The sequence below is a fragment of the Rhopalosiphum maidis genome, chromosome 4 (genome assembly GCF_003676215.2).
Source record: "Rhopalosiphum maidis isolate BTI-1 chromosome 4, ASM367621v3, whole genome shotgun sequence".
Lineage (NCBI taxonomy): Eukaryota > Metazoa > Arthropoda > Insecta > Hemiptera > Aphididae > Rhopalosiphum > Rhopalosiphum maidis.
In genome coordinates, this window is record NC_040880.1 from 46,696,702 (window position 1) to 46,720,663 (window position 23,962).

Here is a 23,962-nt window from a genome sequence, read left to right on the forward strand (position 1 = left end):
CTAACAATAATAAAATTAATTAATTTAATAGCAATATAAAATCTATAATACAAGCTAACAGACCGTCTTCTCTCGGAATACTTTTTTTTTAATATAACGCGTCGATTATAGTGACCTACTAGACTCAATTATGACGGAAACCCTCAACAGTCCACACCTATTGTACAGCAGAACGATTTCCTACTTCTTTACTTTTTTTTCTGTTTTATTTACTGAAATAATGGAATTTAATACAATTTAAAAAAGGTTTTTGTTGAGAATTTGAGATTCATCGTTTGCGAAATATATTTGTAATAATAATTTTAAACTCAAATTGATTTTCGAAGTTTTGATAATAAGTTTGACGTCATAATATTTCAGCTATGTTAGATTACAACATACTACAATGTTATTATTCATTTTATTTGATTGGGAATTATATTAACAAAATTGTTAAAACTTTATGATTCATTCAAAAGTTTGTAACAATATATATTCATAGATTCATTGACCAATTTAATATTATGTGCATTGTACATTCGTATATCTGTTTCTTTTATTATATTCTAGAATAAAAAACATTGTATGCAAAAAATTTTTTTTTTCCTAATTTCAAAAAATAAAATTTACACGTAAAATAATTCGTTTTCATAAACATTTTAAAAGTTTCAGCAGAGTTTCCCACATATTTTGAATGAAATATTGAATTACCTTCATAAATCTCTTTGCTATCTCCACTTTTTTTTTTCCAAATAAAATATTCTTTGAAATAATAAATACACATTTATATATATGTACATTTATTAGCATATGACTGGCTAATTTTAAACGTTCAAATGACTAATGCATACCATATGGGGAAGAAAACAGTATATAATAATTATTTTGATAAATAGATCGAACTCGTATTATTCGCTTTTCAAATTCATTCCGATAGAAATAATAACTACAATTAAAAAATTAATTAATTAATTTCAATTGATTAAATTTGATTTGATTTATATTATTCATCTCTATATTATATGTAATATAGAAAAAAAAAATTTTCATGACCACCGATGACTTAACTTAGTAAAATAAAAAGTAAATTAACAACCTATTAAAATTATACAAAGCAGTATTAACAGCATTATTCAATATATATATTACAATCGTTATTTATAACTTCCTTAGTTATTTTTTTATTTATTTATTGACTAAAGTAGGTATTCAATTAAATATCTGTTTTACAAGCTGTGCAGACTATAACAAATAAAACATACTTAGTACCACGTTTGATTATTTATAGAATTCTATAAGTGATTAAACCACCGTTCGAATTCAAATTCAAGTAGTTATAAATATATTTTTATTCCAAATCAAAATTTAAAACTGCATAATTATTTTATTATTGTTGTTGTGGATGTTATAAGATTTTATAAGTTCTTAGAAAAAATTTCAGTGTAGCACTCAATTATTTTTTTTTAAATATATACAATCACAAATATACAAAACATACAACATAATATTATATACTTGGACACAATAAAGGTATCTGATAATTAAATAAGACAAGGAATTACTTGTTAAAAGATGTCACCTAGTGGTGACACATCATATTATTTGTTTTAGAATGTCTTTAGAAGTGTTTTGATTCTTTCTGGAAATATTTAGATGACAATCAATGTGGAAGGTATGATAAGATTATAAGACGTATGGTGACTAGCAGGGAATTAATTATGTTTCTAATGGTAGTATTTTGAAATTGAAACTGAATTTTTTCAAATTGTGTATTCTGGCATAAACTTATTATTGAAAACTTTAGGTTTATTTAAGAAGACATTTGTACATGAGTATTTCAATGGGTGTTTCAATTAATATTTTTTTACTATTGATATTTGATATGTTAACTATATGTACCCGAAAGTTTATTTGCAGTAATTTAGTTTTGATTTGGTTTACATATGTAAAACAACAATCGTATGTTAATCTGAAACATCATACAATCAGGAATGATGGGATTTTGGTTTCATTGAGAGTTACAAGTAGACATTGTGTTTGTTTAAAAGTAAATTCAGTATGAGTTTATTTGTTTGGTTTACTTTAAACCAATAATGTTTAAACCCGTTCTTTATTAGAAGAATATGTTGTTATACGTTGGTAGAAGTTACTTGGTAGGCCTGGAAAATGATATACATATGGATATATTATTTTATAAATATACATTTAAGTATTTGCTTAAATTCTTATAAATAACTATAAAGATAGTTTGCATTAATATATCGAAGCATATTATGTATTATATTCAAAACGTATTTTATTTACACATAATATATGATTATTTTATCAAGTATGAAAAAAAAATACCTACTCTAAAATAACTTGAAATCAAATTTAAATTAATATAGATACCAGTATTGTGTTATTTAATCTTTTATTTTTTTTTTTATTTAGTACCCAAATATTATTATTAAAACGATTTAATTAAAATTCATATCATCTACTTGTCTAATCTTTTTATGGTAATTTTGAATACAATTTTTTTTAATTATAATATAATTTTACGATTTCCTCTTTATGTTTGTTTTTAACGATCGTAATAATGTTATCAATAAATTGGATGTAATGATACTCTTTGTAGTGAAGAAATAAAGACTGGGAGTTGGCGAGGGTTAATTTGGTTACTTTAATTCATTATAGTACCTTGAAACAAAAAACTCCGGAAGTCTACTAACGTTTAGAGAACAATCATTTAAGAAACGAGAGAGTAGTGTAAATGACTGAGTACGGGATTATCCACCTACTTTGAGTACTAGCATCCTAAATAATATCTCAAAGTCCATCACTGTCATCGGCGTTGAAAAACTGATAATGGATGGTATCTTGTGAAAAATGGCGTTGTGCTCTAAAATAAGAGACAGCAATTCGAGTCATCTCATAAACAAGATGATAGTTCTTAAAATATACAACAAACCGGTCAAATTTTAATGTTCAAAAATTGTTAATTCTTTAACTAATATAATATAAGTATTAATCTTTAAATCAAAATAAAATATTCATCCAATATTATAAAATATAGTATTCATTATTAAATTTAAACATAACATTTTCAGTAACAATATACCTATTTTTATATAACATGTTATAAACACTTATTTTTAGTTAAGTCTTTTATACAAGTATCACAAATACACAAATAAATATTTAATATAGTCCAATTAAAATTATATTAATGATTAATTCTTAGCACTATAGAAATTTTAAACGATTATTCAATATAATTTTAATCGATATTCAAAAACATTAATATAACTTTAAAACAGTTTAATTATTATACTTATATAATAATTGTATATTAAATGTAAAACATTACTGATTAATATTAGAACAACTAAAATACGATATTTTACTTTTCTACTGATTAATTGCTGAAAATGTTCAATGAAAAATGAGAGGAAAGAAAATGTAGTCAATAATCAATAAAATATATGTATATATCTGAATTATTTTTTTTGTATTTACAAGTCATAAGTAATCATACCATAATACTTAATCATATTTTATGTCTGAATAAAAAAAAAATATAAGATCTATAAAAATCCAAGTTGCGTACTGTTTAATGAAATATATTATATAAATTAGCATATTTGATTATAAGGTTAATAAATGATAAGATACTATTGAATATGGTTATGTATTATTATAAATATTTATATATATATATATATATATATATATATATAATTTAAACAAATAAATAAATTATATTTTATCCATTCATATTAATATTTAATAATTTCTAAAATAGTATATAATATTATTGTTATACCATAACTGTTTATTGACTTAGGTAAAGAAGTTAATAATAATTATGATACTATTAATTTTTTTTTTCTTGATATTATTATACCTACCTTGAAAATATTTCATACTTTCAATGTGTATATAATTTTTTTAATAATTTCCACGAGTATTTACAATGTATTTAAAGATTTTATGAAACAATATAAAGTAAAATTAAAAAAATATCGATATCATGAAAAAACATTAAGTTGCAATAAATTATTTTCTAAGCAATTAACAAAAATAATTAAAAAGACTAAAAAACGGTAAAGGCTAGCTTTAAGTAAACAAAAAATTGTAGGTTTAGTCAAAAAAAAAAATGTTAACATAATCATTTTTTTAATTTTTTTTTATTATTATAGTTTGTATTACTCAATGAAACAAAAATACGGGTATGTAAGTAGCGCTATAGTGTAGTACTATACAAGGTATCGAATTCACGTAATCAATGTAATGGATGTATTAAATTTGAATCCAATATTCATCTATTATATATTACAAAAAACGATTTTGATCGTGGGCAGTCGATCTGTCAACCTATATTACAAACTATGTGTTATATATTTATGATTCTATTGCATTACAATTATATCCAATTTCATCAAAATTTCGATTTCCAGCGCTCATAAAAATATTTGTGAAATTCCACCCATCTCTTTTTATGATTCGTTTAAACTAAGCTTATAAATGGAACCTTATATTGTAAAAATGTTCAAACTCAAGGTATGAATAAAAAAGTAATACATTTTTAACTACAAAATTATTTGCCCATTTTAGTGATTTTGACAGTGATTTTTTCTATTTTAATAATTAGAAAAGTACTCGGAATTGTTTTTCTTTTAACCGCCCCTCCCTATTCGAAGTACTAACTAGATTCAATATCTCGCCAGAAAATTATTGAAGTTAAGTCCAATCACTCTTATTGCTTCTAAATGTGACGCCAGATACAAAACACAATTAAAAAAAAACCAGGGGAGAACTGGGTAGGCGATAGGCCTACCTAAATTTGATGATATTATAACTATATCTTTTATAATAACATACGCGATGACAATAAATTTTTTTTAAATTTATCCGAATACAACTGTCGCGTTTAGATCAACTAAATAAAATCATAAAAGATGGCTTTAAAGTTTAAATACGATCGCCGTGATCAAAATGAAATATTTTAATATTAAAAATGAAACAATAATAGTGTATTTAAGTCGGTGCGTAAACTGTCAAAAAAAATTGTCTAACCCGAAAACAGAACTGGTTTTAAAACCAATTTTATATAACGTTTTTAAACTCTCGTGCACAAAAAATTATTATTGACACGCAGACACAAAGTATTAATAATTTCTGTTTCATAATGAACTATCCAGATTATCTAACAAAATGTGTTGTATTAAAACCTTTGAAAAGCAAACGCGTGAAAAAATTGATTACAATCCACTCTATTTTTACACAACATTTGGAACTTTGGTTATATTAAATTTGGACAATGACCATGAATTTGTGAACTCAATAATAACTGAATTACATTTCATGTGGAGTGACATTAAAATCGTTGACAATAAAATTCGGCATAACCAAAGTCAAGGTTCCATAGAAATTTTCTATTAGAAAAGACAAACAGAGACGTGGAATATATGCTTACTACATGCAAACATTTTTGGACATACCTAAATCCATCAAAGAAAAAAAACTTACTCTTACAGAGGCAGCTGGTTTGAACCGTATTTCGGGCATTCAAGGGTACCAAAAATGTTATTTTAAATCTAAATGTAAAAATAATTAATGTACTTGTCGTTCTTCAGGCTAACTTTGTAATTCAAAATGTCATGGATCTTTAACATGTGAAAATAAATAGCTAATAAAAATAGATACGTCAATAATCATTTGTACAATTTTTTTATCGTAAATTCCCAGTAATAACGTAAATATCTACTCGTGTAAATTAAAAGTGGATATTACGATATTTATCGATAAATTACATAATTTTTTTTTATTATTAACTGTAATATATATATATATATATATATATATAATAATAAGCTCTATTGAACCATTAAATTAACTAAATATCCATATTTCTAGGGCATATGGTCGAATATTGTGTGTATGCTGTCCTAGAAAGGTACGAAGAAAATATAGAAGACCGCTACGCTACAGGTCCAGTCAAGTGAGTATTAATTATAAAATCATATTAATTACTATTAATAATATAAAAATATAAGTAATACTAATCCTAATTAAAAATTATAAAAAAAATATTTAGTATTAACTAAAAAGACTAAATTTGAATCATTCTAAACACTTAAACCATTATTCAAATAATTACAAAATATAAGAAACTAATTCAAATAGTTTTCGAAAGCTTTTGTAAAGTTTTAGATATTTTTTTTTATTGTATCAGAACAAAAAAAATATAATTTATTATATTCTTAAAAATTTAAATAGATCGTTTTACCACTTATTTATTTGTATTAAAATCTTAATCTAAACCATCGCGTTGTATTCGAATTTACAAGCAAAATGTAGATCGACTACTCGCGTTCCTCAAACAATTTTTGACGGACTATTATATTATTATATCATTGACATTTGAACACGATATATTTAAAATATTCACTCAAATTCTCGGTGTTTTCTATATGCTTACCTACATCAACAGATTATTATTATTAGCGTTCGAAAGTCGGACTGTAAAGCATCACTACTTTAACAATAACAAATTATTTCTAACGAGCGTTTTCAACCTATTTATATTATACTTTCCGCTATTAGCTTTTATTAGCCTGCTTGGCGATCTGTATGTATGCCTAGTATTTAGTATTTTTTTTTTATAACTTTTATTGAATACGCAACACGTGATAAATACGGCTATGTACGTGGTCAGTGATCAACTTTCCGTCATTAAACAACACGGTAGACCACGTCGTATTCTCTGCGCAACCCACGCTGTTTACCTGCGAAGCCGTGTCGAGAAGTTCGATCCGTCGAACGCGTCATCCCACAGACCATTTTCCGATTACCCAAGTGGACAGATTTATGTATATATATATATATATATATACATAATATTATTATCATATAGCTAAAAGCTCTTCAGCCGTTCACCTTTCACTTGACATGTTATTATCAAACCTACGTAAACTTAATTGCTTATAATAAAATGACGTAATCACGAGAACACAGTGCTTCCGGTCGCAAACTACATAATTTCGTATCATTTCGTGGCGTAAAGGGTATGTAAGTAAGTAGGTATATAAGTATATACTACTTATAACTATTTCAAGTATCTCTGCACAGAGATCTCTTGATTCTGTTATTACGCGTGATTTTTATTTTATTTCATCAATTAAGCGCGTTATTATTATTTAAGTAGTGCGCGGAACAGATGTGGCATATAGAAACGTTGATAAAACAATATATGTATACAACGTTTTCTAGATAACTCATCTTGTACACCTATATATTCCAGCTTTCTACACTCAGTATTTAGTTATGGACGTGAGACATAGTCAATAACTAGAGAAGATTGAGGACAAGATGAACACGTTTGAATGAACAGTATTATGCCGAATTTATGGCTTTATCTTATTGAGAATGGAGAATATATAAAACGAACAGATCGAGAAATGTATCATCTATCATTCAAAAACACATTATCTGTGCGTATATTAAAAGTAAAAGATTAGAATGGATTGGTTTTGTGTGTATATCTGTAAATAAAAAAGGCCCAGGGGTCATCCGACACGGAAAATTACAGACAAACCGAAGACAGATCTTGTCAAAATCTCACTGGGGACAAGAATAGCAGACGGCGGAGACAATTATGGATGGAGTGGAGTGGTAGTACCTAGAGGTAGCAATCGTCCTTCGTGGACTGAAAAATCTGAAAGAAAAACAATGATGACAAATATATTACATTAAAATAATATGACCATTAAATACAAATATTAATATTGACGATTGTAGTATGTTTTTATTTTTTTTATTAAGTCTGTTATTTTTCAAAACAATTTCCCTTGAAAATTCTTGACTACACGCCTGATAATAATAACGAGAAAGTCAGAAAAAGTAGACGTATAATATATTTTATAATTTACTTATTTAAAATAATTATTAGATACCAAAAAATACATTAGTCTAAAGTAACAAAAGTGTTGGTTAAGTAGTCAATTTCTAACGGTTCCTTTGACTACTATCTGGCCCTTGGGTAAAATTTAGGTGTGGCGTAATATTTACCATCTGATGCTCTTTTTCATCGCCTGTGCTCTAAATACAAATATAATTTGATCTTATATTATTTATATATCAGCCAAAAAATATAAAAGTCACTAAATAAAAAACTTAACTTATAAATTATTAAAAACTAGGTACGTTAATTTAGATAAGAAAACAAGCCGTAAACAAGTTATAAGATTCGCTAAGGTATTAGCATTAATGAAAACACCATTAATCGAGACATTAAAGCCTAGCCCGGGTGGAATGTAATTTGTATTGTACAATGTACAAGTATAATATTTTAAATATTACGCACTATATTATTAATATGTACTTAAAGTTTAAAGACTTTAGTTAATAAAAACGCTACACTAGGTACATGAAGAATTGCCTAAAATGTTCATGGAAAAATTTTAAGTCAGCATTAGTATGTCGTTTGTTTAATGACATTTAACTCTAAATCATTGTATTAAACTAAACAATTATTTACCATTAGCCAAATTCAAAATATTTTACTTGTTTAATTTAAAAAAACAATCATAAATTTGAACGAGTTTTTGGAGTATCGTTGTTTTGTATACATTATATCTCGGTTCGTTTTAATATTGAAGCAATATTATGACGCATAATATTATAATCACTGACTTTAAAAAACTTATTTGTATTTTTACATTTCCTTACAAATTATTATTTTTATTAAACGTTTCAATGGACTTAAGAGAGAAAATAGAAGAACAAAATATTTTCATTTATTTATAACTTATAAAATATATACACAGTAGTCAAACAATTGACGCTCTACCACTTTTTAATACACGTTTAATATATGCAATGTTAATAAAATATTAAGAAAAATTGAATTTTAAAATTTTACAAATATTTCAATACTATTAATAGTTGTCTTGTGCACATACCGTTGTTATTACGAAATTATATAAATTTAAAAAAAAAACTGTTTCACGTGAAAGAGAATCACTCGGGCATCAGGCTATACTCATAATATATAGTTAAGAAATAAAATGTATATACAATACAGAAGGCAATATTTTCTGTGTCATTGTGGTTTTTTATTTAATTAATATAAAAAAGTTTTTGAAGTTCGAAAAGCATAAAATTAACGAGTTTTTAAACAATAATTACTTTTTTTGTATTAAAGATTTCTAAAAATAAAGACAACGCCAACGCTTATATTGTTTTTTGTATTGTATATAAATTTGGTTTCTTAACTAAGGCTTGAATGGTTCTTTTTCGCGTGAAATAGATTTTAGAAACAATTTGTTAGCGATGGTTGTTAGTCCTCTTAGTAGAATGGCACTATATTATGAAATAATTATTGTATTGTTACCACTTATTTGATCATGTAACAATACACGTACTTAAGATACGTATATGAAAGAACGAAATTTTCTAGTCATCGTCGTCTTGTAACTTGTAGATACATTCGTCAGATAGAGTATACCTATATACATATATTAAGATCTAACCATTCTAACCTATAACTATACTATACTCATTTTTGGTAATAAAAAAATATAAAAAAAAAAAATCACCCGACTAAGGAATACTGCTTACGGTCTGTCGTCACCGTTTTTAGGAGATGTCAACGCGGAACAAAATAAACCTACAGGTATTTATCTCCGGCCACAACAGGTGCATATGCGTTTGTAGCGTATATGCACCGATCTTTTAAATGTGTGTACCTCATACACAACGTGATGTATTTAATGCGCTACACTAGTTTCATACCAATCAATGTGTGTTATTTTTAAATATAAAAATATATTCATATGGCTTCGTATTCCATTTATTTTGTTAAATTGTTATTATTTAGTATTATAGTGATTTCTGAATTAAAAATACTGATTACAATGTGGAAAAATGTTTTAAAAATACCTATTCATCACTATATAAAAAAAAAAAAGTTAAAAAAAATTATAAGGTAGATATACTACCTATAATAATATGTTCATATTATATTTATGTGAAAATCTTTTTTACTAAATCAAAAAAAATAAAATAATGATAGAACGAAGGTAACACGTTAAGTATAGATTATCCTATAATATATAATATTATATACTCTATATATTATACATTATATAACATAATATAAAATGGTACATCGGTGTAAATTTGATTCCGGGCCACCGCACGTGCTGCAGCGTTTCACTTGATTACATTATTGGATCGTATCGCTTTCAACAAATAATAATCATAATAATAATAATAATATTGTCGATAGGCGGCGACGTCACACTGCAGCTTTATCCAGTATCAAATGTATATTTCATGCGTCACGCACAGTTTCCGCACTGCAGCAATTACTCCAATAAATCCACACACACGCTGGACAGAGGGGTCGATTCAGACGGTATACCTATCGAAGACCTATAAGCAATTATTTATCCTTTATAAATCTACGCATATTATCTATCCCTATATAATATATGGACTTAAGCAAAATAACGGATTTATAAATAGATATACGCCATATGGCCATGTACTCGTATATCCAGTGAAGTACACTGTGATGGGCTCAAGGGTATGGGATGGAAACAGTCGCCTCTTGGACCTAAGCTAGGATATTATTATATAAATATAGCAATTACGCTTAAGCCGTAATTCTTATAAAATATAAGGAAAATTCCAGAGCCAGTTGCGGGTTCATCATAAAAAAATTCAATTAAAATTAATTTGGGCTTAAGGTTATTTTTAAAATGTTTTCCCGTTAATTACTTTAATATACAGGGTGTCCTGCGAGGGTTTACAATATCTCCTGAAATAATGGAGATATCATAATTCTGGTTTTTTAATAAGATTCGCAGGGACATGAACTGCAAATATTTCCCGTTTTAATTTATTTTTATGTTTGGTAAAAAAGTTACAAGATGTATTTATTTATTTAATTATTTAAAAAAAAATTGAAGATAGCCATTTTGTAGAATTTTTTTTTCTGAAAATATTGACGTTTTAACATTTTAATTTCATCAATTTCCTGATTTTTAATATTTTTTCTAGTTTCGAAAAAACTGCGAATTATTTAATACGATAGTGCCATAGTGATATCATTGTATCAAACATGTAGCCCGCGTGCTCATACGGCTGGCGAACGGGTTTCAATGTAGCTCGCAATAAACGTCATATTTTATTTCTTCGACATTGTTAAATTTTTAAATAAAGTTAATAGCTATTGTACAAAATATCAATATGTACATTTTTGTTTTACCTAGTATTAAATACACGGTTATATTATAATAATTATAATAAATAGATAAAACAAATGTATTTTGTTTACTTTGAATTTAGTAAAAAAAGGTGTTTTGTTCGCCAACATATAAATACGTAATAGTTAATATTTTATGGCTTGTTGGTAATTTGAGTATGGCATAGTCCGCAATTTAAATACCTAATTTAATGTTTCGATATTATTATCTTGTCCCATTTTTTGGCAAGCCACAAACATAATAAAAATTTCGCAGTTTTTTCGAAACTAGAAAAAATATTAAAAATCAGGAAATTGATGAAATTAAAATGTTAAAACGTCAATATTTTCTGAAAAAAAAACTCTACAAAATGGCTATCTTAAATTTTTTTTAAATAATTAAATAAAAAAATACATTTTTTAACTTTTTTACCAAAACATAAAAATAAATTAAAACATGAAATATTTGTAGTTCTTGTCCCTGTGAATCTTATTACAAAACCAGAATTATGATATCTCCATTATTTCAGGAGATATCGCAATGGGTAAATCCTCGCGGGACACCCTGTATTGTACGTATGATGTGAAATTAAATGAATCTATTAAATAATTTATTTAATTCTACCATATAATTAAAAAATACATAGGTCGTTATTTCCTAATGAAAGCCAGGAGCTGAATAATATAATTTTCACAAACAAACAGGTATCTATAAAAAAAAATTGTTTATGACTTTATGCGTATCCTTAGGATACTAATACTTAGTTAAGTGATTAAAAAAAAAATGCTTGTAAAAATGTGTAAATAATTATTTATTTTTTACCTAAATTTGGTAAAAAAAAGTCTTTATCGATTTCATTCGTCCCTAAAATTATCCGTTAGTTTACACTCGTTAGTTACGCATCTCTAAACCCAAAACACTCGCATATTGAACGTGATCACAGCGAATAGAATGTTCTAGCTACTGTCTCTACTTGTAAAAATAAAAAATATAATAATAACAATGTAATTGAAACGAATAGTTTGTATAAAAAATAATAACAATAGTACAGACTGACTAAGTTAAAAACTACAAAATAAATCTCATAAGAGTTCATATTTATTTTTTTAAGGTATTTTACAAGAACAATACGTCATTATTTTATGAAATCAATAATTTCCCAACTGTATCAGAATACATTTTAATAAAAAATAAACGATTATTACAATAAGAAAAGAGAGAAAACATTATTGTCAAGTACAAAGTTATATAATATAACCATAGGCGTATAGAACTTAAGAATAATTCTAAAATATATTCTTTAGAAATAATAATATAAACATGTATTTGTATTTACAATAGTTTTTTTAGTGTGAGTTCCGCTCAAATCCCATTGCTGACACCCTAGAGACAGTCGTTCCTTATTTTATGTTGTAAATTCGGACAAACAAATGTATAAAGCAAAAAACTAATAAATATTTTATATCTTAGACGAATTTTTTTATTTTAGATTCTGAGCAGAGCGATAAATGTATTAGTTTTACAAAAGTTTTTTTTTTGTCAGTTATTAACTTGATGAACATTAAAAAGTGAATTTGTATTTTTGACGTTTTTAGGCGGCTGTTAGAACAACTTATGAGGAATCTTGATTTAAATTTTCAAGCTTTTAGACCGAAAATGCAATTAAAAAAATTTTAAACTATAGAAAAAAAAATCAAAAAATTCGAAAATTTTAAATGCATAATATAATTTATTAATATATATATTGTATAGAAATTGATAATTTAAGTAGTAATAGTAGAATATAAGTTTCTACAGTCAATAGTTTTTTATACAATAATAAAGAATAACAAAAATTGTTTTTACGTATGAATATCAAATATCACCAAAATTTAAATTCAATCACTAACAAAAAATGAGTATATTGTTTTACACTCGATATTTTTTCATAAGGAAAATCTAATTTTTATGTTATTGGATATTTATATGAATAATAACGATTTTAATTTTAAATTCTGGTGGATCGATAAATGTAGTGATTTTTAATTATGTGTGTTTATCTCTTGTGTATGAAGACAATTTATTTTCATACAAAAAACGCTTCGACTTTCTACTTGAGGTGATTTCTAGTACCGAATCGGATCTGTATTATACTTTGAATAGGGGGATTAAAGAAAAACGGAAAAACGCAAATATTTTTAATTTTTTCTTTTATTTATTCAACAAACTCGTTGATTTTTTTTTTTTTTTTAATCCATAAACGAATAACTTTAAATACTTGAAATGTTCACCAAATGCTTATCTTGCATTTCTATATACGTAATAATAAAAATGTTGACAATATTTGTTGATACTTTTAAGCTATACTTTTGATATTTTAAATTTATTTCTATAGACTTATTTTTTCTTTTTGCTAAGTCAAACAATTGAAAATTTAATATAAAATTCCTCATAAGTAAATCATACTTAAACCAAAAAATCTAAAAAAATATATAAACACATTTTTTTCATATAGACATTTGAAATTAGGTTTAACTTTGGAGGAACTTAGATATTTAAACGAAAATAATAACGGTTTTTGTTGTTACAGTTTACAAATATTATTCATAGGTACCTACCTACTTAAATCATTTATCATTTATTATTATATTTTATACACACGATTGCATTTCAAAATGCAGTGTTTTGGGCAAAAAATAATTCAACTTACCGAATACGATAAGTAATAACGAAAGTAAACTAAACTGTTTTAAATTGCAATATAATTATATCATAAAATATACTAAGTGATTTAGACCATCTTCGTTCAAAATCATTTTTCGTATGCAACGATTTGTTAATTATTATTAAATACAAATATTACACACACAATATTATACAACAATGACTAACTAAATGACGAGTTACACTCGAAAGTCGACATCTACTGAGCAATACAGTGGTATATACTTTTTATTTTGTAAATCCAAAACTTTTCATCATTAAGTACATTATTAGTTTGTATAAGCAATTAAATTTTCAAAATATTTTAACTAGTTTTAAACTATTTGTATCCCGTATATGTTCACACCATTCCACGATTTCTACGATACGTCGACACTATACCACATAACTTCATAACAATATTATATGATATGATATTATTATAACTATTACAAAATATAATACATATTATACATTATATTTAATATTATTTGATTTTGGATTTATAAGCGAAAAATTCTTAATATTTATATTAATCAATTATGAAACGTACTTAGACATATAGGGTAACACGCCCGCTCCACTTAAAATTGTTTTTCCTATGCAATAATTTATTACTGGATTCAAATTTAATACAATCATTAGGTACAACAGTGACCAACCCAATGGCGATTTGCACTCAACACCCCTACAGTGTATATTATGGCAAAGTGGTTATTTGATTTCTCGTGTTCGAGATTTTAAGACCAATCTAAAAATCCTGTTTAGTAACTGGATGTCATATTTAGTACACCATTTACAATTTTTTCTATTATTATTCTTGATTGGTGATAACATTTCAATTCTACGGAATTCTGTAACAACATACTAATAATTATATTGCAAGAATATTTTTATAAAAAAAAAAAAAAAAAATAGCAATTTATGCTATATTAACAAAATATTTATCAAGTCGTTCTAAAAATATTCAATTGTATTTTTAGGCTTTGTGTATCTAGGGACATTGTGGCCAACATAATGTAAAACAAAAACAAAAACAAAACATTTTTCATAATTATATTTTTTCATTGCTATTGGATAACATAGTATCACATAATATTGATACTATTATAATTATTCATATTATACAAACGTTTTAATTATAAAATATTTGATTTAATATTTATGAACGTGGAAATTAAATAACAATAAATCTGATTAAAAGAATTTATATAAAATAATTATAATTCTATATTTTACATGAAAAAACTTTAGGTAACTACTAAGAAAAATATTGAATTCAAATTCTTTATTAAAACTATAAGTTATCATACTTTACTCAATAAATAAAACAAAAATAAATTTGTTATGTATATTCATTACATTGTAATAAGAAATCAAACAAAAATAAATGTATTTGCAAAATGTAAATTACCGAGTTTAAATTAATAGTCAAGTATTATATATATATATATATATATATATATATATATATATATATATAATTAAGCAGTCCAAATTAAATAGTCATATATAATGATATATTTTACAACCGAATACCTAACGCTACTTAAATAAACTTAATTATTTTTGAAAATTGATGAATCAAAAATAGAAATATTATGCTCTAATTCACAAAGTACCTTATACTTTGCCAGTATTTCATTTTTATCAAATCTATAACTTTGTTTATACGCTCTCGTTAATTATTACTTAAATTTAAATATAACATATTTTAAAATACAACATAATATTTTCCTTAAATATTTAATTTTTTTTAGAATATTAAAAATAACTTGATTGGCAAATGATACCAGTTCATTAATTTTTTTGATTTAAAATGATTGCAATATTTTAACAATTTTTCAATTGTTTTGAGTTGTGGCTTAAAATTAAAAAAAAAACATTGAACTATGAATTGGAATGTGCAGAGGATTGAAAACAATATACGCGGCTGTTTATACTTTAAATTTAATTGATTTTTAGACCAAATTTAATTTGTTTCAAACAATACGAGTTAGTTTTCAGGTATTGTATTTGAAACCACAATCAACTTATAACTTACTAATATAAATTAGTTATCAGTTGAGATTCAAATTTTGCAAGATTCTCTATTGCCTTAATTTTTATCTGTTTTTATAAAATGTTTCTATTTATTAATTTGTAACCGACCAGTAACAGCTGTTTTGAATCATAAGAACAAATCAATTAAAATACGATTTAACATTTATTATTTACCAACTATGTGCTGTACATTTTATATTTTTCTTAATCAATAACGTGAAGATTAAAGACTTAAATCGCATTAATATTTCGTAAATATTTTTAAAGTTAATATTAAATTTAAAAACTAAATAACAATAATAGAAAATAGTAGATTCAACTCCGTACACAACTCTCATACAAAGAAAAAATACACATGTAATAATGATTGATGTCTTCAAAAGATCGAATTATTGAGACAGGTAAAAATATTACAAATCTCTTTGTTGAAATCATCTATAGGTTCATTTCAAAACCACGCGAATAGGATTTTTCTCCGAGTTCCCGATGTTTATCCGTCCAGCATGGTGGATATATATCATTTTGAGATATTTTTATGCTATAAATATATTATGACATTACCTAACGCAAATTTCGTAGGTGTATGAAAATGTTTCACTAACAACGCTGCATGCGCTTTCTACCTAAACAAAATGTATTACTCACAAAGGAGCCTGGTTAGAATATATCATGTATGATTAGATTCAACTTGAAACATTTAATTATATATTTTTACTTTCTCGTTTTTCACTAAGCATTGATTTCTAATTTTAATATTTTTTTTTTTTTTTTTTTTTGGCACATTTGAAACACCCATATACAATCGTAAACAACTTAATTTTACTATATATAGGTAAATATATTTTTAATTGAAATTAATTTTTAAATTACATAGTTGCCTCAAAATAATATTTCATATGCCTAAATTTGGTAATTAGGTACGTTACTAAAGTTTTTTGCTATAATACAAATTACAGATGATGCGTGAATATTATTTAAAATAATAATTTTGATCGTGTATTATAATACATATAGTATTATACATATTTTATACATCTATATTATTTATTCAATAATAATCAAAACGCTATAAATTTGTCAATTTAGATTGTTATGAAAGAAAATTTCTTAAACTTACTTTGAAATGCCAACGGCTATGTGCACGTCAATACTAAAAAATCAATGAGTATAATACATGACAAAAAAAAAAATAATAAACCTAACGTAAAAAATATTTCAAACCAAGGATAGTATCACATAGTATATATCACATGATACTAAGTAGGTAATATTATTTTTAGAAAACACTTATCACGAATACAGCACGATGTCGAACGTAAAAAGTGTACGTAAAGTTAACTTGAAGTAAAAGTTTATAGGTAATAATAATAGAACGTCAATAGTCCAAAAACAATATTCTGGTGATGATAATATGTCGTAGTAGTGTGGTTGGAATTGGTGGAAGGTGAAGGGTAAAGAAATTCTGCTTGTTTGAAATGAAGCGATTGGGGGTGATTATTATTCTCGTATACTTATTGACAACAAAACCAAATGATTTTTACACGCTATATTAAACGTTGCTCGGTAATGCAAAATATATTTTTCTTATATATTATTATGGCTTATATTTGAATCGCACAGCTTGTATGAGTTTTGGCGAAAAAACACAAATTTTCACTTACATTATCGTAATTTTATATAATTTGATTCAATTAGTTGAATTCGTGGTCACAAGTGAGCGTAGTGACGGTGTAGGTGTATATTTCTTCATTATTCCTCGTTAGGGCTATTTAAAGAGAAGTGCAGACATACAGTTAATTTAAGGACTAAGAGGCAGATTTTTGGATGCGATCATGACAATAATCAAGTGAAAGTAAATGGTGTTACCGTGTTGGTTCATTGGAATACGATTAAAAAATATGTTTTCAATAAATGAACACATCTTCATTCAATGTAAAATTTATTGACACCTACTCAACTAAATACTAGCTATACATTATATATTTAAATTATTATTTGAATAAACGAATTACAATATTAAACAATTTAATAAGTGTCCTATAATGATATAAATTCCTTTTTTTTCAAATAGGTACTAGTATTTTTAATAATAATTGTCAGGTGGATAATTTTTTTGAAAATGTTGACGTATCGTCGTATCTAAATCAAAATTCAAAATAGTAGTTTCTAATATTATTACTAAAATGTTTATAATAAAGATAGTACAAATTAAAATATATTATGTTGCATTTTATCTAGTGATTTTTATATTCAAATATTTTTTTAAATTTTAAAATGTTGATATTAATTATTAGAATAATTTTATAGTTTGCAAATAATCATCAACCTATTTATCTTTAACAAAGTTAAATAATTTCAAAACTTCTTGTTTAAATTTCGTTTTAAATACAACATCTTCTTAATAGTCATCTGCTTCACGATTGATATCGCCAAAAGACTTTCTCGAAATTACATAAATAATCTTAGCTCTTAAAAACATAGTTTTAAAGTATAGGTACTTATAAGTTCTAAAAATTAGAATTTCAATACATTTATTATCAAAGTACGTTATCGTGTGATTAATTAACTATGACTTTTCCATTGTCATGTATTATTAAATGTTTTCATTACAATAGAAATACAAAATAGTATAATTTATATTATAAAATATGCCTTCATTTTCTATTGTAATCGTTGTAAACGCAATTATAGAGGAGTCCTAAGGAGACTTTAACACTCCCAAAATTCTTCAACGATTAGATTTTAAAATTTTATCCTGCAATCGACTGTCGTATTAATTGTTTGCTTAATCATCATAGACAAAATTCTTCCTTAAGGCTGTACATTTTTCTTTTTGATTCAGAAAATGGTTTAATGATAAATAAGAATACCTTATTATTGAATAGATATATTATATAATACGAACAATATAATGAATATTCAACTACCTACATTCTTTTTTTCTATATCAGGATTCAGGAGATATACAACTAAAATCTATTTATTTTAACGATTATAGTTAGGTTAAGACATGACGTGTGTGTTGCTAAAATTTTCAGGTGGTCACCCATTTAAGAACTAGCAACAGAGAACCTGCAGTATACAATTATAATATATAAGTATTAAATATGTGCGTTATCCACGAGGTTATAATATTGATCCTATATACAATGCTACACTACTATAAAATATTATTTATTTGAGCAAATTTTAGGTGACTCATTTAAATCTTTAATTATTAAATTGCGTTTATTATTGCCATCGTTTTTTACTCAAGGATTATCTCGATTTATTATTGTTTCGTGATAACAAATTTCGAAAAGTCCACGTTATCGTGAATTTCAAACGTGAAAAACGATGATTATATATAAATATATAATACCCTACTTGTACACACATCCTGAAGCGACTCAATAAGTCGAAAATAATAATAATAATAATAATAATAATAGTATATCTATATAGTGGATATAGTTATAGCGTAATATATATATAATGGTATAGGTAATATACACATACAATATAAATCGAATTGGAAATAAATTCGTATGCGGTCGTTTACAGCCGCGGTGTCGATGTTATAGAAAAACTATCATACACTACGTAAATAATATTATATATCATATATTTTATTATATTATAACGTGAAAACGGATACGCACCAATACCACAAGTGTCGATTTTAAAAAGCAATTTCCCCAGCCTCCAAGTGTAAGCTACCTATATTATAATAATATATCTATTATTATTATTCTATAGTTACACATATATATACACATAAATAAACGTTTATAATATAAATTTTCGTCTCTCGATAAACGGATAAATATACCAATTTCTAATTTGCGTGCGTAAAAATAACAACGATAAACGATTTTCTTCCTCAAACGACTACTAAACTTTGTTTTCCGCTTATAAATGAGTTAAATTGATTTTAAAACGAACGCCCGCAATTTGTCGACGCGTGTTTATTCGGATAGGACGTATATCAATAACAATTATAATGTGTACCGTGGTGTACACTTACACGAGTCTAATACGTATAGGCATGTGATTTTAATTACTGTATGTTTGTAATGCAAACAAACGATTCGAATAGAAAATTCCGCTAAGATTTTCCAATTATTTTAGTTTCTTAAAAATACAATCAAAAAAATAAAATACAGAAATTGAAAACAAAACCGATTCAAAGAAACAACAGATTACTAGATATTATAAAGTATAAACATGCAATAATCGTTGACATGTATCTTACTATTTTTATAATAAATGTCTAGTGATTTTTAACTTATCATTGATTATTTTTTTACATAAATATGATATTTTTAATGTTATTATTATTATTATTATTTTAAATTCGATTTAAAATCTGTTGATTAATCAATACGTAAATTTAACATAAATGTATAAAAAAATAAAAAAATATTACTAGTTGATAAATATCTAAGCCATATACAATAGGTACTTCAAAATATTTACCATCAAAATATACTGAAGTGCGTACTATAGAAATTAGAAACTGAATTATCTTCAAGTATGGGTCGAAAGTTTATAACAGTAAACTATTAATTAGAGATAATCTAAATTAGATACCTTTAAGGCTATTCATTTTAAATTCCGTGCATTATACTTGATTCGAATCTAAAAACCAATTATTAAAAAGGGTTTAAAATATAAATCAATATTTATAATGTTTTAACATGCCAATATTATGAATATTAGCCAAATATATTTCGGAAGCTTATACTTATGATTTAATGTTACTTTGAAACTTTGAACATACACAAAACTTGTGGCTTTAAAGGAATTATATTTTATAAGTCGCATCCGTCTACAGCAGTTGTGCACATTAACATTATAGCTCGTGTATAATAAATGGTACAAATTCAAAATCAGAGTGATTCGAACAGTGATTCGCTGGCTTATGTTTGATGTCACACACACACACGCATGAACCTATAAAGTTGTATGACAAACGGTACCTATCAGTTTTTGCGATATACTATATTTTGATATCGATTGAAAACCATCTGTTGCTTACGTCCCTGCGGACTTTGGACTAAATCGGGTTTCGACGGGTGTGTAAAATCCCGGAATACCGCGTCCTAACTCGGTATAGTTTCAAACACGCGCACAGATTATCGTTACTGATTTCAAAAAACACTCTCGTCCATCGTAAAAATTTACCGGCCAACTGGTGCATGCGTCGCGGTTGGTGGTAGACACACCGTTTTATTTATATACCCTTCTTTAACCAGCCCCTCTAGGCTAGTAATCAGTTAGTAATTTCGATTTTTTCCGACAACAAGACTTCGTACGGTGCAATGCAATTAGGATTAGAAACAATACACCACCACTAGCTGCACGTCACCGACCGTCCTCGTTGCGTATTATCGTCCGAATCGAGAGCAAATTAGTACGAGACCGGCCGGGAGATGTGCACACAACCGCAAAAACCCGCACGCCGTAACACTCGATCGTGTATTTATCTACAGCACTTGTCCTCGTGTCCAGAGCCCTCGTCGTACTTTATTGATTGAGTAGTGAGGACAGAACGAATCCGTCGGGACCAACGTTAGAAACTCTCCAGTCAGCAAATCGTCCGACGCAGTGGTGAGACGCGCGGAAAGGAATTTGATAGTAGTGAGCGCTTGAAACGATAAACATGACAGACAAGGTGTACTTATAATGCCCTCAAATGGTGTTACAGTACTTGCCGTACCTCGTCAAAATTCTCTGCAATGACGTGTTGCAATTTCGAAATACTTGACCGCCACTAATAAAATGTATAGTGTTCGCCATCGAAAACACGTGCAATTACCCTATTCTGGCTTCTACACCGCTAATCGAAACGCATTATTATTCACACAGCTATATATACTATAATATAGTAATAGTATATATATATATACATAGGTATTGTCCCGGTGACAATTATCGCATTCGTCGTGTGATTAACACATTAATAATAATTGGACTATTGTAATATTGTAGATTATACCTACGCGGCGTGTTATTATGAATGCACGCGGACAATTATTTAATTTTTAGCATTTTATTTTGTACATGTCCAACACCTGAGATTATAATATCGTCAATAATATCGCACACGATCGCACAGTATGTAAACGTCTCGCCGAATTTGTGAAATCGACGATTTCGTGAAACCAGCAACGCCGCCGCGTTGTTGGATACATGAAATCGGTAGTTTTTAGGATATACACGGAATCGGCAGAATTTGATTGCTGTTTTCATGAATTAGTCATACTTTTTTTTTTGCTAAACCCGTGAATTCAGCAACACATTATTCGATGACATTATTGTACTGTATACGGCACGATCGGCACCTGCCCCGGCTGCCCCATTAGGTAGATATTTGGTATACCACACCGCGGGCGCACCGTTATCAGGTTATCACCTATATCATCAGTGGACGATGATGGACGATGTGATACGTGTACACAGAATAGATTAAATCAGAAAGAACACTTTTGATGTGAACAAAAACGTGGTGAACATTTTCTCGTTGACTACTTTTATTACACGTTTTTTAGTGCGTACTGCGTTTTAATCACAGACTAGATTAATGATATGTATAGCGGCAAAGTATTATAATAATAATAATAATAATAATAATAACAATAATATGAGTTTATTGGATAATTTACATCTCATTTAAATCTTGATTATCGCTTTGGCAAAATAATCTGCCTAAGACCGACATTATATATGTTCAATGTTCAGTCAATTCGATTTGCACGTGTCTAACCTAGTAGAACAGTATCTAGGCGTGAAGTGCGGATATTTTTTGTCGTGGACTTACGTTGTGTCGTTGATATTTTAATTTTTAGCGACGATGGATTCGAAATGGACAGCAGAATGGAATGTCGAAACTATAAAAAAAATTTGACTGACGATCCTCATGTTAAAAAAGATAAGCCTAACCTAATGAGGACCAAGCAAAAAAAAATGTTGACGTTGAGCATAGTTTCCGATCATCCTATGCGACACGATATAAGATACAGCGCCATATTTGAAGTATCAAGTAGATCGAAGAGAAAAGTGGAAAATTTCGTATCACGACTAGACAAGAGGTCTTGAGCATATGTCCAAACGAATGTAAACATCAAAACGGACGAATATTCGTTACGATAACTCGTTCGATTAGGATCATTTGGGACGGGGCAGAGATACATCGTGCAAATTACACACAAAGTGTGCATATAAAAAATGACATGATGTGTAATTCAGCGTGCCACTCAGGCTGTAGTTATCAAAATGTGTAAATGTATTACTATCGTTTTTATACATATTAATCATTTTATAATGCACTTAATTTAAGTATTCATAATTATTTGATTTTAATATTGCCTTTTATTCATTTAAAATATATTACTTGTTTATACAGTTCATTTTACCATATTATTTAATCATATCAATACAACATTTTATTTAAGATAGTGAATATAACACATAATATTAATATTAAATTAATTTTCTTTAATAATAATAATCTTGCCAATTTTACGAAATTGATAGAATTACGTCCTTAAAATTTCCGATTTCGTGAAATCGTCAATTTCACAAATTTAGCTTAACATGTATATGTATTTAAAATAGTTTCTTTTAGGTATACGCATATTGTATGTAGTAATTGTATACTTTATTGTAATGCTGTATCCTGTATGTATTGACAATATTTATATATATATAGTGTCAATCAAAAACTAAAATATATTATATACTATTCATTATCAATGATATTCATAAATAATTTTAATTTAATTGACAAATTAATAATTTGATAATTATATTTTCTTCGTTAGTATTATTAAAAATAATGTTTAATATAATATTTTTATCTTTATTTCACAGAGAAATAATAATGTGAAAAATTCAATCAATAGTTTGGAATTTGTTTAAGCTCTTGATACTTGAACAATAAGCAAAATAAAATACAATAAAATATATAAAAACAATATTACATGTTTTATTGTTTTATAATGAAATATTGGAAATATATTAAACAACACGATACTTTT

The 23,962-nt window shown here is 26.4% G+C and overlaps 1 protein-coding gene across 1 annotated transcript in view; it reads left to right on the forward strand.

Annotated features, from left to right (window-relative positions):
- The window catches only part of LOC113556331 (dopamine receptor 2), a 119,017-nt gene that overhangs the window by 78,223 nt on the left and 16,832 nt on the right, over window positions 1-23,962 (forward strand). The window contains exon 2 of the mRNA XM_026961203.1: window positions 5,881-5,965. Within this exon, the coding sequence (XP_026817004.1) occupies window positions 5,881-5,965 (85 nt within the window). The remainder of the gene's footprint in view (window positions 1-5,880; window positions 5,966-23,962) is intronic.